The sequence below is a fragment of the Corvus kubaryi genome, unplaced genomic scaffold, assembly GCF_017639235.1.
Source record: "Corvus kubaryi isolate FWS band 111438036 unplaced genomic scaffold, C.kubaryi_AGA036_p1.0 133, whole genome shotgun sequence".
In the NCBI taxonomy this organism is placed as follows: Eukaryota; Metazoa; Chordata; class Aves; order Passeriformes; family Corvidae; genus Corvus; species Corvus kubaryi.
In genome coordinates, this window is record NW_024580667.1 from 14,028,234 (window position 1) to 14,052,707 (window position 24,474).

At 39.0% G+C, this 24,474-nt stretch overlaps 1 protein-coding gene across 1 annotated transcript; it reads right to left on the bottom strand.

Moving 5' to 3' along the window:
- Positions 1–939: 939 nt before the first annotated feature.
- Positions 940–23,230, bottom strand: BMX (BMX non-receptor tyrosine kinase). The gene is given in 14 exon segments (XM_042032846.1): positions 940–1,186; positions 1,188–1,229; positions 2,192–2,347; positions 4,138–4,249; positions 5,185–5,249; positions 7,201–7,360; positions 7,362–7,498; positions 8,082–8,150; positions 9,720–9,774; positions 10,561–10,620; positions 14,025–14,253; positions 21,967–22,098; positions 23,100–23,197; positions 23,199–23,230. Coding segments are annotated over 14 exon segments (1,380 nt in total). The 3' UTR covers positions 940–1,153.
- Between the last annotated feature and the right edge of the window lie 1,244 nt (positions 23,231–24,474).

Sequence of the window (24,474 nt, forward strand, 5' to 3'; positions counted from 1 at the left end):
TTTTAGGGCTGGGCCAGCTCCATCAGGGAAAGGGCAAGCAGGCATCACTTGGACTCTTATGGGCATCATACGCTGAACTAGCTCAGATATGAGAAGAGAGAAAAGGATTTATTTCAGAAATTATTTTAAAACCTCTTTATACATATTAGATCAGCATTTTGCAACTGTCAGTGTCTAAGTTTAGATCCCTCTGTTACACTTACATAGCTTCAGATGTATCTGGTATCTCAAGACTTGCTGAAGTTAGCACTAATTTTTGTAGTGCTGTGCACATTTGAAAGGTGGGTGCTCCTATTCAAGCACTAACATCAGAAGCCAAATTTCAGTGCCTCAGGAGTAAAATATTTGGCTAAGCAATTATATTAATGGCATTTTCATTTATCTTCAAATTTTTGCGTCTCAAGTTTTATAGAGATCAGCAAATTTACCGTTTACTGTTTCAGTGACTATAGAATTCCGCATAAAACATTATTTTCTTTATTTCTACCAGTTATTGCAGGAAGCAATAACACTCTAGTAGATGCCTCATATGTTGCTAAATTGAAAATATCCTAAATATGCAGCTTAGAATGAATTTCAAATCAAATATACGCCCTCAGGGCCAAAACTAAAGTCAATAATACTGATGAGAAAACAGATATAATATTTTACCTGTAGTAATTTCTAAGTAATTGAAAGTAAGACTATATCTATTTATGTTGCTGTCACTTGCAGTCATTCTAAATTTGACTTTAGGTGTCAGCTTCAGGTGATTATGAAGAAAAAACACATTCAGATGAGTTATGATAATCAGAAAACCTACCAAGCATATATTTCCCTTTTACACTTCCAGTTAAGGCCAAATAACAACAGTTTGGAGGCACTGAAGGAGGGCACATAATTGGTATATATATCTCAGTGTCTGAGAAGTCTTGAAAAAATGCTAACAAAAATTATATTCTTCTACAATATCATTCCAAATTCTGTCACCCACAGAGTGTCACAAACTCTTTCTCCATATGCTGCTTGGTCAACCCCCTGATTAAATGAGAAGAACACTAAAATACAGAATAATAAGGGTGGCTAATGTCAGGCAGATTTTAGGTTCAGCTCTTGTATAGCAGGCAGGTGATATGGAGCCAGTATTCAGTCATCCATTTCTGAATCCTATTTTTCAAGCTCTGTTACCTTCTCTCAATGCCTCAAAAGAATGGTAACAGCTGATAAAATGCAGGGAGCTGTTCTGGTAGGTAAACAAAGCAAAGATGATGGGTATAGTAATTTAATTTTAAAATAATTCAGGAACTGTAATTTGCATTAGTTTTTCATGATTTTAGCTTGCAGAAATTCATAGAGAGTGATGTTGCTACAAATTTTTGCATGCTAAAATAAAGTTGCAGGAGGTAAATATAAATAAAATTAATTATCTATCTTACATTATGATAGTTTAATCTTCTTTCTTTGCATTAATATGTCCTCTAATATAAGTCACTTTACTCATTTTCCCGACAATTATATTAAAAAAAGGAGAGAACATCACAGTCATTTCATGGTGTCATCAATAATGTGCAAAACAGTTCTTTGTTGCTGGTGAGAAGCAAGTCATGGTCTACAGAGAGCTGATCAAAATTTAGGTCAAGAGGAACAATAAATCAGGGTAATTTTTGGCACAGAAGATGCAGATCTCAAAACCAAATGAGCACGATCAGTGTCTGACGTAAAGCTCCTAGAAGCCTCATGGATGGGGTAACACATCCTTCTCGTTGTAAGGGCAGGGTTATTTCACACAGAGTTACCCCTAAAACTGGAGTCCTCTATGTCTGTGAGAGGAAGGGCAAATGACCATGGGGAGATACCAGTAACGGTCCTGTAATCATGGAACAAATTTAGACAGTGAGTTTAGCTCAGCACACAATTTTTAAACTGTTAAAATTAGGTGAGAGAAATCTCATCCTGTACATTTTGTTGATGCTGAAGGGCATTATGTTAAATATGTACTTCTGAAAAAAAAAGAAGCCAACCTGCCTTTGTGCCCCATTTCCTGCATTAACCATGTCCTAAACTAGATAATATAGAATGTGTTACTTACAAGCAATGGCTTTTATTAAAGGATATTTTCATTATAAGCATCAATTCAACTATCAGCAGAGACTCCCAGTGACTCCTGTTACTTTGTTTTCTCCAGTTTGTATGTGCAGATGTACACACATACCTCATACCAGCAGTTGTTCGGTATCTGGTAGATGATGGTTGAAACCTGCTGTGGTCTGTGAAGTCTGTATCCTTGAGAAACTTTCTGCATATTACCATGAAGCTCACAGGGCTGCTTTCTCAAAGTGAACACCTCCCACATTAAGATATGAAATGAAAGTCAAGAAATACAAGATTAAGTCCTTTTTCATGAAGCAAGATACACATGCAACATTAAACCGCTCATACTCTGAGAATATTGTCCAAAAAAGATGACTGACAAGTGTGATTCTGTACCTGAATGTAAAATAACTCCTACTGCAGAAGTAGATGCATTTAGGTGATAAAGTTAGTTATAAAATATATTTAATGGGAACAATGTTGGGCTGAATTTTCTGCAGAATACATGCAGACATCCTCTTATGTATGTGTGTGTGCACAGAAGGAAGGAAAAACAAAATGAAAATTATAGGTATCTATGTCTTTCTAAAATAATAAGAAAATATTTACTGATTTTTCTGAGTGTGACATACACTTCTTTGGTATCAGAAAGATTTCCAAATATTTTACAGTGTCAGTTACACATATGCTTAAAAACTGGATTACACAGAAGCAATAGAAACACTGAGTAATATAATAATCAATAATTCATAATTATAGCATTGCAAGAAACAATTTTGGTTGTAACTGAATATATGTGATAAACATGCCTACCCTAAAGAAAAAAAAAAGTGAAATATTTATTTCACAATGATATATAATATTGGCTATAAGAAGTTTTTTTAAAAAAGAAATTTATAGGGTGTTTGATCTCTCTCCAGCTTGAAGACTAGAGCATTGTAGTGTCACAGTGACACTAAAATGGCATCCAAATCCCAGCTTTCTGTGATGAGAACATTAAAAAACCAGGATTCTTTGTTCTCTGACATCTGCTTTTGGGATATGAATACATCAGATCTGTTCTTTAGCCCTTTAGAGGCTCATTAGTTAAAAACAATCAAACAAGAATGGACTGATCCCACCCTCCCCTTGCTTCCACAGCATCAATGGATAGTGTTAAAATGATAAAAAGATCTTCTAAGGAAAAATAAAATTTCTCATTGAAGTTAACGCCAATATTGAAGTTAATGACAGCAAAGCCTGGGGCCAGGATTTAATCAATAGGAGCAAAGAGAAAATGTATCACCACAAAATCCAACTTCTGATTTAATTGTATATATTATAAATGACTTCTAAAGGGCATGAATGAGCTGTTTTTCTGCCAGAGTTGCTAACACGGGGAGACTAGCTGAGGTTAAAGATAAGAAGCCACCCAACATTCAGAAACACTTTTATCTGCTTTATTCACTGTGGTTCAATGCCAATCTTTCATCGATTTGACAGCTGCCAAAATATTCCTGCTGGAGGAGCAGATCCAGGTAAGTGAAATTCAAGCCTGTTCACAAAATATTTTCTTTCCTTTGACACCTTTTGCAGACTTTTAGAAACACTGAGCAGACTCCAGGGATTTGGAAATCACAGCTTGAAACCACAGAAGTAGAAGTCCAAATGTTTAAAATTCCTGGTGGAAAGTGATCTGCAAACAGATACACTTTTTGTTGAGATAGAGTCCCAACTCACAGAGACTCCCACAGCTGGGCAACACTGATTTATGGTCAAGGCAGACTAAAGATTCGACTTGATCTCCACTGCCAAAGTTTACTTGACCCTATTAAACACATATGTAGCAAATATGGAGTGGGCAGTTTCTGTTTGCCTTAAGGAAGAATCCTAGGGCTAAAAAAATCCAGATAGGATAGGGCTTGTTTGCATAAAAAATATTAAAAAAGAACACGAGCTATAACTGCTTTTTATAGCCCTTCAGCATGTTCAATGTCTAACATTTCTGCTTAACAAGCTGATGAAATCCAAATGTAATGGCATACATACATACAAATTCATATGTCAAATTCCATGCATAGGAAAGGTCCATGCATCTGACTTGCTGCTAAATTTGGTGTGATGAAAAACTTCTTGTGCTGACCACTTCACTGGAAACCTGGTTCCTAGAGAACTTATATACAGGTTATCCAGACCATACCTAAAAGGCAAGAACCAAACTTGGTTGTGAACGAGTTACAGTGAAATACTATTTACTGCTTCTTCCTTGAACATCATAAGGCTCCTAAAGAAAGCCTAGGCAGAACCTCAGATTTCCAAAGAATACCTGATAGAGACGTTACCTATAATCTTGAACAGATCATTGCTATCAGTTTACTAGGGAAATGATGCAGGATCACAGAAACACCTGCTGTCAGGCCAATCTAGCCCAGCCTTCTGCTCAAGTAGGGTTACTCCCAATATCAGAGCAGGTCAGCCATGGATCTGCGTTGCTAAGTCTTAAAAACCTCTAAAGATTGCCATCTTCCTGACCAGCACGTTTCACTGTTCCACCACCCTTCTGGAGAAACAACATCTCTTACTATCCAGCTTGAACTTCCCGAGTTGCAGCCTGTGGCCAATGTCTGCTGTTACATGACCTGGCACAGATAAGACTTCCTGGGCTCCAATAGCTTTGTAAGTGGCTATAGGGAGCTTTTAGATCCCATCTATCCCCCTCTTCTCCAGGCTAAGCAGCTCTCTCCCTCAGCCTCTTCTCAGAGACCATGCTCCATCAGCTGCTCATCCTCTCCAATTTCTCTTCATTGAGGCCACTGATTAAGATGCCTGGTCCCCAAATCAGGTGCAAATCTTGTACTCAAGGTAAACTTTGAGATTTCTTTACAAACATGACTACTGAAATCTCTCAGCTGTGATTTGCCTTTAAGCCTTACCTTTTTGCGACAGCTGAGGGACTCTATATTCTTTATTCTTATTGCATAATGACTTATGGTCATTAATGGAAAGAAAACACAAAGCGCTGTGTCACACTCCATGTCTTAACTTCCCTGACAGCCAGCTGCAGCTGATCAATGCCAGTAAAGTGCATATACACCAACATCAGAGCTTCACCAGGCTGCCAATTCTTTCACCTACCTTGTCATCCCAAGGTCAGATACTTTCACAGTAAGTTTGCTGTCAATCAACCAGTTCCTAGAAGCCTTTAGTGGAGAAATGAAAAGAGATGAGTGGAAAGAACACAAAGAGGACGAAAAACCATCAGGTGTTTGCTAATAATTACTGTCCTTTAGCATTTCAATGAATAATTACATCTTTGATTGACGCATTTAAGTTTGAGACTGTTAGGCAATAGTAAGTCACTCTCTTGTTTCACTTTTTGACTATTGATTGAAAAAACATTCTGTAGCATTATCCCAGCTTTACAAATAAGGAAATTGTAGGATGAGAAACAAAGGTGAGAAACCCACATTCATCTGGAAAAACAGCAACAGGGCAAGAAACTAAACAATATCTTATAAAAGGCTTCCTACTCTGGGCCTGTTTCAGTAGTCTCAGAATTTACCAAGGCATCAAAAAGTGAAAAGCATTGATTGGATTTTTTGCAATGCACTACAAACAGAGTGAAAGGCAATTTAAGCAGTTTAATTTATGAGAAGTTCAGTAGAAGCCTATTTCTGCAAATGATCACTTGAGAACATTTATCTAGGGCTGTATTCTCTGTGTGCATGCTCATTAACTTCTGTGATACTGTTTGCATCTGCAGTTTTCAATCTGAAATCAAGCTCAAGTTTTATTTCTGCTTTCCCATGGTGCACAGCCAGTTTTCAGGAGACTGACTTTATATTTACAGCTTGAATTCTGCTACTTAAGGTCTCTGATGTTCCTGATTTCTGAATCAGTTTGTGGTAACTGGTGAAGTATGGCTGTAACAGCTTTGTTTACACATAAAGGCAATTCTTTGAAAGCATCAACAATATAACAAAAATGCTACCTGAGGGGACTGCACCCCAATTGAAAAATAAAGCAAGACTGTAACATAAATTGTCAAAAATCTTCAGTATGTTTTTGTCTAGAGTAAGAAGGCAAAATATTGCTACTGACCCTGAAGTGTAATGCACCAGAAATTTGGTTGCGTTCACTATTATTAAGCCAATAAAATAACAGTTTATTTCCCCAATGAAGGACAGCATTTTTGAAAGCTAAGTTTTACATAAACTTTAGGTACAAGACCTTGAGAGGACTGATCCCCTCATCAAAACAACTTGAAATACTTGCTTGTAAACTTGCAGATAAATGCGGGGTTTTCCCACCATTAAGGCCACACTTTTGTGCTGCTAAATCCTATTTCAGGTTTTGGCTATAACACTGTAATTTTGTCAATACTGAGTCTTCTTTTGATTGTCATCAATCAAAAGTTTCAAAGTAATAAGCAGAAGAACATTCAATCCTTCTTGAAATGGAGTAATTGAAGTCTGAGATGGGACTCAGTTTCAGATGGGATCCAGTTTCAATGATTTCTTTCAGTACATTGTATTGATATTTGAAGAACAAAACTTAGAGAAATGTACAATAATTTCTATTTATTACTTCACGATTTTATTTTTTTTTTATTTTGGGAAACTTAATCATCCCAAACACTTTGTGCTGTACAGTGTATGCTCAAAGTTATATTCCATATATTTTTTGACTGAATACTTGTCTAATGGCTGTTTGGTCAGCTACTAAGGAGTCATGGGAAGGGATCCTTCCTACCCTTTACCTTTCTGGAAGTATGTTGGATGTCTGTGCTGCGAAGCGGCGCGTTAATTCCTGAGCCCAGAGCCCATGAAGGCAGGCAGCACAGTGTGCATTGCTGTAGAACTGTCAGCTCCACTCTGCAGCAGAGTGCATTAGAATGTAGAATATCCTGGGTTGGAAGGGACCCACAAGGATCATGTTGGGCAGTGCTGGTTACATGTGACCTTAGTGCTGCTCCTCCAGAGCTGCCTGTGCTGAGCCAGCTGGGTGTCTCTGCTCAGCAGACCACAATGCTTTCTGGGGAGAGTGCCAGCAAAGGCAGTGCAGCTGTGGCTGACCCCGAGGGGTAGAACTGACCAGTGTTAGGTCATGCCCCTGCCTTCCCAGCACCACTTCTCCTGTGGGATACCTTACAAGATCTCCTTGCCTGAACTGACACCTCTCCAGAAACAGCACCAAAAACATCCTAACGTACTTCCAGAAAGCTAAGTTGTGCTGGTGGTAGTGTATAAGTTTGGGAATTGATTCAAAGCAGTAATTTTCAGTGAGGTAGTACTTGTTCTCAGGGGTTTGTACACATGTAATGCTTAACTGTTCCTTTTTTACTAATTAAAAACATCACATAATGCAGTACATGGCAAAACCTTGCAAAGTGCCTTCCAGCCCTTGTGTTAATAGATTGGTTAGTTGTTGCATGAGCTGCAGTGTCCAGCTGGCCAAGTAAAAAAAATACGTAGTAGATGTCACCAGGAAAACTCTTACATTTGCCTCAGCCTGCTTCTGCCTCCTGAGATATGCAGTACAGGCTCCCTGGAGCCCACTGGAGGTTCCTGCAGCATATTCCAGTGAAATCTGATGGTTAGCAGTTGTCTCCCAACAGTTACATCTGGAGCAAAAGACTTTCACATTCTGCCCTTGCATTGGTTCTACATCCAATTTTTAACATCTTCCCTTCCTCCCCCTCCTTTTCCCCATCCCTTCTCCCTTCCCCTTCTTCCCATTCCAGCTCCCATTCCCATTCCCTTCCTTCTCTCTCACTCTTGAGACCACTCTATTCCCCCAGATTATGTGCCTGCTACATGTCATTGTTTAGATGAGACAGTTCTGGACCTCTGTTTCCCCATTCAGGGAGCCACTTTCATGTTCAAATTCAAAGAATGAATATGACCCGAATGTGCCCCAGGTTAATTTTTAACACAATGTAGAGATTTTGCTGTTGACCAGTCACACCAAGCCATGTGTCCATGGCACACTCATAGAAATGCTACACATTCACTGGATACTCAGCAAGGAACCTTGTTGAGTACAGACATAGTCTACATTCCTGCCTGGCTAGACAGAACCAGAAAAGCACCTTCTTTTCCCTAATTTAAAAAACCAAAACCAAACAAAACAAACAAACAAACAACCCCCCAAAAAACCCCCAACTTACAAGAAACAAGTAATGAGGTTGGGATTAATTTCAGTGAGTTCAAGGCTTTTACAGCATAATGTCCAGAAAGAAGGAGACATGACTCATCCGAACTCCTTTAAGGACTACATTAGGACAAGATGAATTATGCCTGAGAAATATTTCTTTCCACTAAAGAGAAGGTCTAGGTAAGTGGCTGTGGTATCCCACTATAAATATTTAAAATTAGATGAGTTCTACCCCAGCCCAGACATGAAGTAAGTTGTTTGCAATTTTGTTTTGTTGCAGAGATATAGATCTATAAGTGGGGAGATGAAGAGTTATTAACCTCATGTCCCCTCCAGCGGCTATACAGTTTATAAGACCCAATCACCACCACATATAAGAGCCCTACCCACCACACTTAGTTCCTTTACATTAAGAATTAGATTGATGTATTTTCTATTGTCTAAGTATTTCTGAAATACTGAAGAAGTAAAAAGATTCTCACTGTACTCTATCTTTGCACTGTTTTTAGTCTTTATGTGGTTCTCTAATCCTAACTTTTGCTATCCAACTTTACTTCTGTTAATGGTTTGCCAGTCTGGGCTGGAAATTCTGGTTTTCAGAGTTCATTTAACAGCTACACCTCTATATTGCACGGAGGAAAGAAGAAACCTAGAAGTTCATTGCTGTGAAGTTTGAAGGAAATTTCCTGTCCCCTAAAGTTAATTGGAGCCAGTGGTATCCAGCATCTTTGGGGACAGGGACATAATTTTGTCAATAATTTCCCAATCTTTTGGCCACACTTGAACTTCATTCTGAACCTCTTGTGCAGGTCTAAGGAAAAGGACAGTGAGCCAAGGCTCCCAAAGGATCGTGGTCCATCAAAGGAGTTGGTGGCTGAGTACCATCAAGACTGAGTGAGAGCAAGTAGCAAGCCACAAGAAGAAAACATGATTACACAGCACATCCAAGAGGAAAGCATGGAGGAGGCTGTGTCTCTTCCAGAAAGAGACATGGACAAGTATTTGTGCAGTCATCTCCTTGTGCACCTGACTAGTCCTGTGATGTTGTCCATCCTTGCTCCGAGTCAGCTGCATCCAGTCCACACTCAGTGAGCACAGTGCTGAGTTTGCTCAGACAGTGTTCTTGTCCGGGTGAGCTGCTTTTACTCCACGTTTGTATATCGTAAAACCACCTCAGAAGATTCCTCTAGACTGACCTGCAGGAAAAGCCACACTGGAGCAAACAACACAGGACTAGAGGTGATAACTAAAAAAACAGAGCTTGATGGGAAATGCACTCAGTGTGACTTGGTTCTAAGACTATTTTAGAGGTGCAAAATTTGTTCATTTATGTAGGAGAGGCACTCTTGGAAATATGACTATCAATACCAAGTCAGCACAAGAATTTCTAACTTACAATACTACAGCTATTTGAAGAGCATCAGCATCCTCTAGCTACACAGCAGAGCAAGGACAACAGACACAGAAACCGTTCTGTGGTTGTTCATAGAGAAGCAATGAAGGATTTGTAGGACCTTCTGACAGGGCAGCTGCTCAGACTGGGCATGGGAGATATTACCTGCATACCAACTACAAAGAGAAATATTTGGCTTATTATTCTCAGGATGGTTTCTGAATAAAGTCCAGCAGACACACAAAAAAATACCAGACATTATAAATATTTTCAAAACTGCTTTTAAAAGTGAGAGGGTAGATCTGGGACTTGTCCTGCATATGTGGTTATTTGCCATGAGATTACAGGGAAACCATTAGTTCCCATCTGCTTCCCCTCATGAGCGGCTCGCCTTGCCCTAAATGTCTGGGTCCATTCTGTGACATTGACTTTTTACAGTAACTACCTAGAGGAGGATCCTGCTGCCCTCAAGTTCTGCCAGGAGCTCTATCAGAAGCAGTTTGCTCTGTCTCCTGCAGACCATGACACAGTCTTAAACTTGGGAGGTACACAGCTCTCCTCTAACCTTATTTTTATTATGTAACCTTCTGGTTACATAATATTTAAGTAAACTAAATAAACTGAGAGTTTCCAAATGGGAGAAACAATCCAAACATGCTCTGTCAGATCAGTTCAGGGAGCCCCAATGAAGTCTTTAATAGCAGTTCCCTTTCATGTAGCATCATTTTGGTATACAAGACTCGTTTGTCTAAATGACTTTTTCTTTCCCTGAAAACAAATACCTTCATGCCTTCAGAGGTCTGAAGGCAGTTGCTGATGACAATATCTATAATTATTATCATTATTAGCACAGCCATACACAGGATACCATTGCTGTATGTAGAGTGAACATGTAAAGTGGAAATGCAAGCTCTGCCCAAAGAATATTCTAGTTCTCCTGAAGATGGGTTCTATCAACTCACTCATGCTTAGCAATGCTCTGTTCTTCTGCCAATGTCAGTTCGTTGACACAGGAGTTTCCCCTGCAATGAAAATACAATATGCTAAAATTGTGAAAAACTTCCAGCCTTTCAATACTTAAAAGGGCTTGCCAGAAAGATGGAGACAGGCTTTGTACTAAGGCCTGTAGTAACGAGGCAAGGAGTAATGGTGTTAAACAGAATGAGGGTAAATTTGGACTGGACATAAGGAAGATACTTTTCATGAGGAGGGGGGTGAGATGCTGGAACTGTTTGCCCAGAGAAGTTGTGAATGCCCCATCCCTGGAAGTGTTTGAAATCATGTTAGATGGGGCTTTGAGCAACCTGATCTAGTGAAAAACATCCCTCTCCATGGCAGGGACTAGATGGTGTTTAAAGGTCCCGTCCAACACAAACCATTATAAGATTCAACGACTCTATGAAAAACTCCTTTCTTGGGTTGAAAGCAATGCTATGTATATTTTTTTCTTGAGTAGTTATGCCATGGTCTAAGATGATGATTTTTAAAAATTGACACATATAATTGTCTGGATTTTTTTATCACTTGGTGAACACTCAAACAGCCTTTTTCCTCCACTGTGCAGTATGTTAGAAAGCCAAATATTCTCAGTGCATGCTGTAACAGGCAGTGACACTACATATCCCTTTAGTGACCTTATGAGGAGATTGCATCTACCTTTTCAGAGACTACATGGAAGCTTTCCAAAATTGCACAACCTTAGACTTTCCAAACAAATGTTCTTAGCATGACAGATGACAGGAGTTCGTGTGACAAAGAAAGAGGCCTCTAAAATAACCTCTTGTTCAGAAATAATAAAGATTCTTTTTTATGGTTCCTTTCACAGGATACTAGAAGAGTCTAGATTTTTCAAGGAAATCTCTGAATTTTGTCCAGTATAGTTTATTATGAGACAATCTATTCCGTTTCATCCAAATAGTTTGGCATACATCTAATGCTTAAAATGTTATGTTGTCTTACTAAAAAGGGAAAGATGGATCTGATGTATCACTTTGACAGATCTGGACTCCCTTTATCCTGCACTGGACTACTCACATACATACATACAAAAGCACAGGAGTGCTAGCAAGGCAGATTTAATGTTGAAATAAGAGTACAAAGATCGAAATCCCAGCATCATTGAAGTCAGTGACAAAACCCTACTGATTTAAATGAAACCAGGATGGTTTTTGTATTAATGTGTGAGTCAAGATAAATTTTTTCTGATTCTAAGCATTTCAGGGAACTTTATGCTTAATACTCAGAAGATTATTTAAAAAGAAATATATTCCAGAAATATTGCCTCATCTTTACTAGACTGGTGTGGAAAACACTTAAGCAGTAGATGGCTGCATATTGATTAACCTTGGCTTATCATCATTCCAAGGCAGCTTTCTCAAGTAAGTACTTGGTACAAATCCTTCATTCCCACAAGATAAACAGTTCCTGGTTTAAATAGCATACATGACTGCACCTTAGATTGGCCACTTAAAACAGCAAAAGGAATTAATCAAAGACCCACTTTTTAGAACGCCACTAACAGAAATGCTCATGCTTAAAACATTTCTGCTTTTATTTGCCATGCATAAAAATACAGAAGCAATTTATTGTAGAAAATTGCATTTCAGTGAAGAACTCTTTTTGCTAGACATTGAAATGGTTTCTTCCTCCGTGGTTGTTTTCATTGAGTGGGAGGTTGGAGCAGCCATTCAAGGATGTCCTCGTGTGCCATCTCAGGCACCGTGATGGACACCAGTGACTAATGGCTGCCTGAAAACTAGCCAAGGCTGATCATGAAAAGCCAGTAGGTAGGCTCAGCACTCTTCCCTGTACAATGCCAGATGAAACTGAGAAGCTAAGTGAATATGGACAGCTGAGCTACCACTCAGAGGAGCTGGCATGATGGATCTACGTTACAGGGGCCAACAAGCATCCTTAGGTTTAAGGTGGTGGACTGGATGTCACACCCATCAGAAAAATAACTGTGGGGAATAAATTGTATATTTGAATATGGGTGGATATGGGTGGGAAGAGTCCCTTTGACACAGATCTCAGTAGCACAAGAAAACTGATCATTCATAAAAACAGGTGAAACAGGTAAGTCCTGATGTTTGTTCTTCCTACATTCAAGAAATCAAAATCTTCATTCTTTTTTTTCAAGCAGAATTTAAAGGTTTTGTTACGGTGCATATGTGACTTTTCCTTATGCAATCAAGACTGCAAAAGCCTCAGTTTTTCAACCCAAAGGATAAAACCTGTAAATGTGCTTCCTTTTTCTGAATGCCTCTCTGCTCCTTCATCCATCTTAGAGCCCTCTATTCAGGCTCCATAAGCAAAGCTGCCTGTATCATATATTTTTACATAACCCTAAATGAAGATGTTTAGGAGCGTATCTCAGATTACCAATTCATCATTTTCTTTGAGTTCCCAGGGTCATGTGCTGCTTTCTTCATCCACAACTGTATGCAATCTTGTTAGTTGTGAAGTGCAGACACTTTACCTCAAGTTTAAGTGGCTTTATTTGTTGGTTTTCTTGTAATTGTAAACTTAATCAGGGAATTATGACTAGATCAAATAATTTTAGTCTGTTCCAAAGCAATTTGGGGATCCCCTAGCTCAAAAATTCTTCCCTTCCACATTTCTGTCAAGTACTTAAAATTAAACTCAGCTATTATCCATCCTGAGACACACCACGAACCTTATCTCTTCCAGGCAGCTCCTGTTTGTTGTACTGCCTTGGTCTCCAGTGAACTCCTGAAGCTGTTTCTCATTTAATAACTTGGAAAATGTACTCTTTTCTGCCCTTGATGGATATTAATGAAAAAATCTTATTTTAATTTGCTGAAGGGAGTTTCTCCATTTGTGAACCTCAAAAAGAAAAATTAAACCATTTTTTATGGCCATTTTTAATGGCAGGATAGGGATGCCCTGTCTTTGGGGAAAAGTATTGCTAAAGCTGAGTTGAGACTGAAGTCACACAGGATTCATGCCTCAGCAGTTCTCACTGGCCTCCCAAGCTGTCTCTACTACTGCAGTTGTAATGGTGCTAATCTAAAACTGGTTTGCACACAAACAGGAGGCAACATTTGTTAGGAGAGATTTTATCTTTTTATTCATGTAAATTTAATAGTTGGAAAAAATGTGTACACACAGGTTCTGTGTACACAAGTCCTTCTTTAGGCACATATAAAAAATAAGGCCACTGGATACTGTCTTAGCTATTGCACTAGGCAGTGACTGCTGTAAGTTTTATTCAACCTGCCTGCCATGGATGGTAATGAAAATGGAGTTGTACAGAAGACAATTCTAGAGCAATGTTTAAATCTACTGAGATAATTCTAACATAGATCCTGAAAGGTGCCAGGGCTGTCTGCAGTCTTGTCTTTGAAGATGAGGTATGAGGAAGACTTTGGTCATGGAACAAAAGCATTCTGCAGGGCATACTTACCCTTCCAAATCCCTTACTGTCCACCAGTCAGAGTGATTTTCTTGTGATACACAGTATTTATTGCTTCTGACAAGCTGGATAGCTGAATTTCCTCTGTGCTCATGGTTGCATTGAGCCACAGCCATATTCAGGGCTGACTTGTCTGGTGGCAGCCCCTGGGGCAGGACAGGCTTCTGTGCTTCAGATTTTGAAGACAGAGAAAATAAATGATAAGGCGATGCTGCACAGGCTGCAATAAGAATTAACAAATGACATGAATATGATCACTTATATCTTCAACATACATAATGAATAATCAAATTAATCAAAGTTCAGAAGATGGGGACAGGCATGCAGCTTTTTCCTTTATCCATTTAGAATGGATGAGGAAAGCAGCCCAGGCGCTGTTGTTCACATGTGAGAGACAGGCAAGTACAGAACAAAATTCCATGATGATGACACCAGAAGCAATTAACCTTGAGTGAAGACTGACACCGCTGTAATAGGAAGCTCTCATTACCAGAATTACAGGATAGACCTGATTTGTGTCACAATCCTGCCACCTCTCTGAACTGTTGCAGTTCCTGCACTCCAGACACCACTTGACCAAGCTGTGCTTTACTATAACTAACTGTGATGGGGTACTGTTGTATCAAAAGATCCCATCAGAGTATTTTAAAAATAACTTCGGGGGGTTTTTTTAATGGCTTTTGATCAATAGTAACGTTATCATCAAACACAACAAGCATTGATCAACTGTTTATTGCTAATCACTGAAAGCCAAAAGCTATGCTAATTCTAAATCAGTCCCTTTCCTTTACAGGCATTTCTGATGTTTCTCTGCCAAGCATGCTGGATATAAGGAATCTCACTCCTTGGTGCCTGACTTTCCCTGGGCAGAGTTGAATGTAATTGGTATGTAACTATGGGATTCATCTCACACGGTTTTGACCCATGTCTTCACGTGAAATATGTCATCCTGCAGAAGTGTCTACCTTTCATTAGGGGCTGTTCAGGATATCTGTGAAAATGACTTGGACGAGAAGCCTGGCATTAAAGTTAGGTGACATCCATCAAATCACGGGCAAAAGCCTATCTAAAATGAAGGCACTGAGACGCATTTAGAAATCAGGAAAATGTCAGACATCACAATGCTTTAATTAAGAGCAGAGAAAACTACACTTGAAACCCTGACAGCTAAGGATGAGAGAAAATAAGAATGACTTAGGAGAAAAGGCTGCAAATGCCACCTATTTATTTATTTATCACTAAAAACCACTGTAATGCATTGTCAGGAAATAATGCCAAGTGTCTTTCAGCAGGCTGTGATTCCTTTAAATCAAGTCCAAGTGACCATGGCATTCTATGTATTCTATTTATTGACATTTCTTAATTTAAACAAGAAGAAAACACAGAACCTGATTGAATCCACTGAGCCAGAAGACACACATAAACTCTTCTGCAAACAAAAAATCTCAATCTCATCACACCAAGCTCCAACGAGATACTCGTTCTTTACAGAGGTATCAGTCACAGAAGAGTCCTCTTCTCTTGACTAGAAGTAGACCTGTTACTCATCAAGTAATGCTACTTGGTGGTCCCTGTTGGTCATATTTGACTTTGGTGGAAAGGACCTTATAGCGGAGGGCCTGAGTTAGGCAGGACTCAAATCTTGGAGTGCCTTTGTGGCTTTGGGGAATAATGACAGAATTAGAGTTGCCTGCAGTTGTCAGAAAGATGGGAAAAAATATAGTCCAGAGATTAAACTGTTGTCTCTTTAGAGCACCTAGAGATGTTAGAGCAAATTGATATTCAGTAATCATATTTATGAGCTGATGTGCACCTCTGACATTAGGCCTTTGTAATTTTTGAGAGTTTTAAATTAAATTGCTCTTTCATTTCCTGTGAGGTTTTTTTTGGACATGATCAGAATGTCATCCTCTAATGCAAATTTCATCTTTTTGGGTGAGCAGAAGAAACTAGAAAGCATTGGGAAAAGTAAATGGTGTATAGAATTATTATAATGGAAATTAATTTTTCTTTGTCCAACCTGCCAGGGAAAAGAACAGTCCAAGATGAGCACATCTGTGTTTCACTGCTGGATGTAGATTTGACTGTTGCAATATTCTGGACAGACTTCATGTGTAGTCTGGTAGAGATTAATGTCCTGTTTTGTGTCCATATATACAGCTTTCCATGTCCAACACTGGCTGAAAGTCCCAGAGTATTTCCTGAGTAACTGAGTGGATCCTATTCTTTCCTTTATGCTTGCAGTGGTATTATTGTGGTTTTCATAATGATGACTGTGCCACAGCCATCTAGAGAGGGCCACCGGTGACAGTCTGAGATTCAGCTCTGATGTGCACATGAGGAATGATTAATATCTGCAGAACTGCATAGCTATTACACATCTGGGAGCATGTGCTGGATCACTTCAGGTGCCATAAGCCTCGTCCAATATGTAACAATGAGAGGATATGTGTGTTCACTCAGTGAACTTCATCTGCTCTACCAGAGTCTTGGTCTGACCTACATGAACCATTGTCCATTGCAAAGACAGTGGATGCCAGGCACCAGTAGAGGTGAAAGTGTTTCTCAGGTAGGAAGCTCCTGCTTCCTGTGGTTATCAAAGCACAGAGGAAGTGCCCTCTGGCTCCCATGAAGGGACCTTTTGTTCCCAATATTCTTTGTAATGGCATCACTCTGCAGGCTCCAGCTCCTCTGTAGCAGATGAGAGGTATAATGCTGAACTGATGAAAGAAACGGAGGCATCAAAGGTGCAGGATGCGAGTGTGCAAAAGTAATGCCTTGTACAAAAGTGACACCTCGGGTCAGTTGGGAAGAAAGCAAGGGAGAAAGCCTTGCAGATGCTGGAGAGGTGAGGGACATGAACTGAGAGCGAGGCAGAAAGAAGGCCAGGGGGATGGTGATACCTCTGATGATCAAACTGAAGGGATGAAAGGACAAAGTAAAAATGTGCTGAGAGCTTATAGAAGTAGCTTTGTGACTAAATATAGACTGTTCCTCACTATGAGAAGTCAGTATTAGCCTTCTAAACCTGATTATATCATATGGCTTGGGAAAATGTAGTCAATTTGTTCTATCCAGATGTGGTAATTATTACAGCTTCATTTACTGAACCTGTTTCAGAAGTACCCATCAGAAAACTGTCACGTCCCTGCTTTTTAAACTTCACTTTAAAAATATCTTCTCTGAACTCAAGCAGATAGTAGAAATGAATCATAAAGACTTAGCAGAACCCAGAATGTTCAGAAGCAGATTTGCATGACTGATGATCTCTCCATACAGACAAAGCATCTCCTGATGGAACCCAGGCATAACAGACCACGATATTCAAAACAGGCTATGCTGCTACATGTTCACAATGCTATTGCTTTCAAATCTCACTATCAGAAAAAAAAAAGTCAAAAGCTTCTTTGTTCATAGCTTCTCTCTAGGGCTTTATTATTATTTCTTCTCAAAGCTCCATTTTACAGCTCTTGTGATTTTTATCTTCTGTCTCTTGACAATCTATGTGTTTCTTAAAGCCCTGGCTTTTCATATCAACTGCACAAATAAAAATTCCAGCTTTTCTTTCTTTTTTCTTTAAGTTACTTTCTGATAATAGAGAGAAACTAGGAAATAGACCCAGATCTAAATATACAGAAAAGAAAACAAATTTTTAAAAGTGCAGGAAATACAGATTTAAAAATCCTGTGATTCGAAACATAATCCATTTAAATTTGTCAGAGGGTGTGTAATCATCAGTCAGACCCTACTGTTAGTCCTTTTATTTAAGAGATAAACACATCATAACTTAAGCCACTTTGGTCTCTTCTCTTGTCATTATTACCTCCTTCCCACCTATGAATGTCAATAATTAAGTTGGGCAGTAAAACTAAGGTCAAAGATATCACTATTGCTGTAGCATTTATTGAGGAGGAGATAGATGAGGAAATAAACAGAGGAAAAAATCTTCAAATTTACTTTCATTTTTAACTCTGTCAGCTCTTGACCTTTTTGATCAAGCAACTTTGTGCTGAAGGACTCAGGTCGAATTGAGCTCAAGCAGTACTTTTTGGCATCCTGGTGTCCTGTTTGTCTCTGGGGCTGTGAAATCCTGCCTGTTTCAGACAGACAGCACGGCCCAGCGAGTGCTGCTGGGACGCCACACTTTTGGGTTTCTGTCTGATATAAAGTCTAGCTAAAGGCAAGAGCATGTAAAGAGCTCAGATGCACCTCCCAGTTCATTAATTTAGAGGCTGCCTCTGTAAAGTTGGGCTAAACTGGCATTCCTAAGCAGGCATCTGTACCCATGACCCAAGTCCAGAAGAGCACAGCTTGGGACTGCCTGAGAGAAGTGCAGTTCACCATTTCTCACCCTGCAGTTCACCATTTCTCACCCTGCAGGGCAGGTATAGCAGGTATAGCATAGGCACAATGCTTGCCCTGCACTGTTTTCACTGTGGAGGGTGGTGGAGAGGACATTTTGGGATCTCTAGGAATGGGGATCTCCTACATACCAGAGAACTAATTTTGATGGTGTACCCTGATCCCTCTGGAAATAAGCCTTTTACTTAATAGACATTTCTACAATGACTGTAGCCAGTATTGCTACCAGCATTGGCCTTCTTGGCCAGCTGGGCACACAATGGCTCGTGTTCTGCTGGCTTCAACCTTGTTGAACTTTTTTTCATTGACTCTTTTAGTCTAGGAATCAGTGATTAGGAAATACTGCCTTCAATTACCCAGTGGTCACAAGCTTGAGGCGGTTTGGAGCCATCCCTGCAGAGACCATCTCCCTGTGCTCCACACATCTCTGTTAGCAACACCAGAAACTTATTTAGGAACAAATTCAGAGTACATTTAGGAACACAGAGTACAGCACATTAACATGCATGCATTATTATCTGACATAACTGAAGTGTTCAATATGCAAAAATTATCTTTCTAGTTCACTTGGCTAAGCCATCCATGACTGGTAATGGGGTGTTTACTTGCCCTTGCAGCTGACTGGGGGTTTCATGGCCTTATTTGCTGTTGTAACAAGTGACTTTGAAGCTACATGAAGGTCTTCAAACTACTGTCACAAATCAATTGACAACTCTGTACATTTTTAAGTATTCCATAATGATGAAACCTGTGGTAATAGTAGATAAGCCAGTATCATTAATTTCAATTTTCAAAATTGATACAGGCAGTCTCACAATCATAAATCAAGTTCCTAACTGCTTTCAATTACATTTTTGGATTAACTTTTCATTTTGGGTTCATACTTTTTTATTTTTGACTGTAAAAGCTTAAGACAAATCAATCTACAGTCTTCTGCAATTTCAAATAATCACAATTTAAAAGTCTGTAGCCCAAATATCCATAAACTGCTATTCTTTATACCAAACATGGTCTTTTACTGTTTAACATGTACACAGACATGAGAGAATTCCCTTCTGAAAATGTGACACCCAGGGGGGTACTGTTGTACAAATGCTCCTCTCTCAGTCTATACAGATAAAACCTAAAATCCTGAAATAACTGCAACTAAATTGTACAAAAAATATGTCAGAATATCATGTTAAAATAAATTATGCAAATGAAATCACATTGTTTAGAAGAAGAGATATTAATGCAAGAGTTTAGCTTCTAAAACTGTATTGTTTTACGCTCACCCATGCACTCTCTTTTGCTCAATTTCTATTGCTCCTACCCATCCAACTTATGGGACATCATGACTAGAAGGGTCTTACAGCCAAAGATTAGAATTTAACTGGAGGTATTAAGAATAAAGACAAAAAAACCCCCATCTGGTCTATTCAGTAGGTAAAAATGTCACAAACTTTTTGATCAAACATGGCAGATATAATTTAGTGTTGTATTTCCCCTGCTTGTACTAAAAGCTACATTGTATAGCAGTTATGATGTTGAGAAAAGCTTAACACACACATGAAATGGTATAAATTCAAATATTATAAGAGTGTACTGTTTTAGTCAAAGTGTCCTAAGGACAGTTGCAGAAACAAAGGATGGCATCAAATATTTCTGGATATTCCCATCATCTGTGTACAGAAGGCTTTATAATCCACATGTAAACTCTTTCTTTCCACTTCAGTTTTTCCACATTCATCCTCCAGCTTCTGGCTCGTGTTACACAAAGCCAGACCAAATGCTCATCAAGTCCAGGAACCAGGCAGCATCCAGTAACAAGTACTGAGGAAAAAGACATGCTCAAGGCAGCCGTACAGTACCAGAGAATCCTGATCCAAAGGTGGTGCACTTATACCTAATACCCCTTGAGCAGTATATTTCTTCTGTGAATTCATTGTTACCTTTTTAAGCAAATAACTAGGATCTATAATATCCTTCAGTAAGTAGTCCTACAGCTTAACTACTACTAACAAAATAAACAATCAGCTTGTTTGACTTGTTTTCAGCCTATCTTCCTTCAATTCCTACCTGATAATTACTAACATCTGCTTGGCTTTTTAGATTATTTTTAGTACTGGGCTGTCTCTGTGTGTGTCCGTATTAGGTCAGGGTTTCACTTCCCTTGTGTACATTGCTTTTCAGTCATCTGCACAGAATTTCAAATGCCACTTTACTGCTTTTGTATGTTAGCCCAAAGAGCTCTTGTTAAATGTTTACTCCCACTGGTGAGTACACACATATTGATCAATGTGCTTCCTGTCTCCTTATGCAGTGAAATGGTGGAGCCCTGTGAGCTTTTCTCTTTAACATGTTATCCATCCAATCTATTAGTCATTGTCAAGCCTCTCCTTTGACATCTGTTCAGCTCACAACATCTTTCTTCAATTACAGTCACCAGAACTAGACACAATATTCTCTTGGTGATCACAGCAGTGTCAAAACATGTCGAGTGCTTTTACTCAATATGTGCCTGCTTCCACGTCCAAGGATGCCATTAGCTCCTTTGGCCACAGCATCACAGCAGGAATTTATGTTCAGCTATCACGATCCTAAAGTCTCTTAGAAACACTGTTTTCCCAGTGCCCCATCCTGAAACTATAGCACACACTTTTCCCTACTGAACTGAATTATGTACTCCTGACATAAATACGCTAATTTAACGTAAATGTGTCATTTGGTGCCACAACACTGAGGGAGGGAGAAGGAAAAAGAAAGCTCAGAATGACACCTAGGATCAACCAGGCAGTTAAATGTTATGTTTCTGTCATGGGCTTGCTCTTGGGCAAGGCAATTATTGCAAGGTCATGAATTAATGCACTGTTCAGTAACTCTAGCAGCCTGCTGCTCGTGGTGGGGCAGTCTGTCACTGGCACTACAGCAGGGAATCTGTGACCATTTCTCACATCTGCTTGTCCCACTGCCCACAGAACTGGGATTGATGGAGGCTCCTGGAGGAATCTGGGTTGGGCATCTGAAACTGATGAAAGGCAACAAATTCGAAGTTATACTTTTCTCATGACATTAAGTTTTTGAACAAATGTGCTTTGTGCAGCTGCATCTCCTGATACAAGGCACAGCCTTGGATTTCATGAATGTGGAACACTTGTATGGCAGTCAGGCAGTCAGGGGGCAGATCCTGCTCTGGCATCGAGGCCAAAAGAGAGGAGTGGAATTAGACAGAGAGAATTAAAAGAAGAACTTCATGCGCTTAATTCTGCTTTAAAATAAATGATAATCACACAGATATATTCCAGATAAAATTAAAGCAAGTATCTGATAGATTTGTGAACATGAAAGAAACAAGACTTGATCTAAATTCCATGACAGTCACTTAAAATATTTCAGGAAAGTTGCAGCTTCAGTAATAGGGACTGGTTCTTTCCTTGCTGTAAATATCTTAGAATTACAGATGTGTTTAGGTTGGAAAAGAGCTTTAAAGCCACTGTATCCAACCATAAAGTATCAGTATCAGTAGCTCTCAGCAATATCAGGTTAGGACAGGGACAGAAAGTGTAACCTTAGGATAATGGGCATATTTCACAAGAAACATAAATGAAACAAATTTCATGGCTAACCTGAAAAGAATATTGTCTTGCAGAAGGCATTATTTCCTCAAGATTCACTATCTTAACAAATTTGATTTTCTCAATCCTAATTGACCCCCCTTCACTTTCTTTCTTCCTAAGAGAGAAAAAGCCACAGCAGATTGTAAACTAAAGTTAACACAATATGAAGTATCCTAGTTGGATGATTTTGTATAATGTTGTGCTTCAAGATGTATAAGCCATAGCTTCAGGTTTGTCAAATTTTAAGAGAAAGGTAGTAAAAAATCTCCTTGATGCCCTACCTGCATCTAATACACAGATCAAATTCCTTCCTAAGTCAGTTACAAGGTTTACAAGACTCAGCCCTACATCAGAGAAAGCATCTGCTTCAGCTGCAGGAGTACGGGGCAGAAGGGGGGAATAGGACAGAAAAAAGGAGGAATTAAGGGGAAAACACCTCAATTGCAGGCCCAAAGCCTACCTGTAGCATTGATAATTTTGGTAAGGCAACGGAGTTTATTCTCAACGAGCTTCCCTGCAGTTTTGTAATGGGATGTAACTCACAGCAGGAGTTCAAATGTATGGAAAGGAGCAAAAAAATGAAAATGAGTTGCCTGGAACATATATTCCCAATGGGAGATCTTTTGAGTGAAAGGCCACCCTTTTGTGATATATAGTCATTCCTTAGGAAAGAAGGACAGTTTAACCATCTGCTTTGTGCAGCTGAGGGATGAGATTCTGCACTAATTACGTCTCATACAGGTAAATTCTGAAGCCAGTTATTTACATCAGTTGAGAGCAAAACCTCAACAAGGAAAACATCCCTATCCAAGGCAGTGTGTAAACATATGTCAATGTTAATTACTTGCTGAAGTCCCCCTTGGAAGGACACAAACAGATGCTCAAAGGTAAGCACAACTGTAGGGGTTGTTTTGAATATAAACACTCTTAAGCCTGCACATAAGTGTTTTCCTGAAATGAAACTAGGATTTGATACCTTATAATTCAACTCAAAACAAAGTGCAGCTGTTTTTCTAACACATAATATCTAATCAAGTTTCAAAGAAGAAAATGAGAGTGGCACTGGAAAATCTTAAAATAGCTTATTTTAAAAATATATTTCATATGCCTTTGTCATATTCATAATCAGAAGTGTTTGATTTTGTCAGAACAAAGAACCTTTTCTTGTAATTAATTGGTGATATTTTTCTTCTGTTATGACTCCTTTAAAAGTTCTTCTAGAATTGTTTTTTTCTCCATTATATTTCCCTAAAGTAACATCACAATTACTTTTATTGCCATTATTAATTAACACTATTTATTACTACTATTTTATTACCACTATTAACATAAAAACACCAATTATAGAAACTGTAATAATGAATATATGATCACTGTCCTCTATATGTTTTATATGTGGACAAAGAAGGAGGAGGCACCCCACTCCAGGAAATTTCTCAGGCATTACAGGGCAGGTACTTGCCCTGACTGACTCCAGGAGAAGCTAGTATGAAGTTAGAAGCTAGTTCATCATAGCTTAGAGAAGCTGTCACTGCAATTAAAATATTAGGTTTGATAGAAAATGTAAAAAACCTTGTGAATCCCACTGAGGTTCATGGGGCTCACAGGGGTGCAGCAGGCCAGGGAAAAGGATGGGGGAGATGGAACTTCAGCTACTTTATTTTAAAGCACTATTTGCAGGTCCTTTTCTTGGGGTTGTCACTGTGTGATCTTTACGAAACTTCTTAACCTACTGGTGCTTGAATTAATCAGATCAATTGCCTGAACTCCCAGGACTGATAATGTTGCTCATTGAGACCTGGGTCCTAATCTTCATCAGCTCTAACACTGTGACCACTGAGAGCCCAGACAGCAGCAGCTGAAGCCATGGAATGACTACAACCTACACTTAGTGGGGCTTAGAAAATAGGCCAGGTACTTCCATTACTACTTCTAGAAACACTAGCAAAACAATCTCTGGCTTTGAAAAAGCTGTGCCAAGAAATGAGTAGAGACAAAAGGATTTATCATAATATGTAATTTCCTTCAAATATTAGAGTTTTATGTTCTTTAAACTGCACCTTGCAACACTTCTTTGTTAATAAATAGTATTGAAATGCAGGGAGAGATGTTAAATACATTAAATACAAGTTATGAAATAGCTAGTAAAATCCTACAAGATTTATTAAATATATTTACAAAATAAAATTATAAGTACAGTTAAATATAATAGTTCAAATTTTATTTTCTTGATAAAAGACACATGCTCTTTAAGGTAATTAGCTGAAAACAATATTCTGTTCAATTTAGGTACCTGGTGTCTGTGGATATGCCCTTGCATAATAAATGACATACTGGATCCCCCTGTGATCTAAAAGCACACCTTCTGCCTCTTTGACTGTGGGCCTGTGGCAGGCTCAAGACCTAGTTCTAAGGGTGCAATCAAAGGTTCAAGGTACAGGTTAAAAGAAACACCTAAAAGACTCAAAAAAGCCTGTACATCC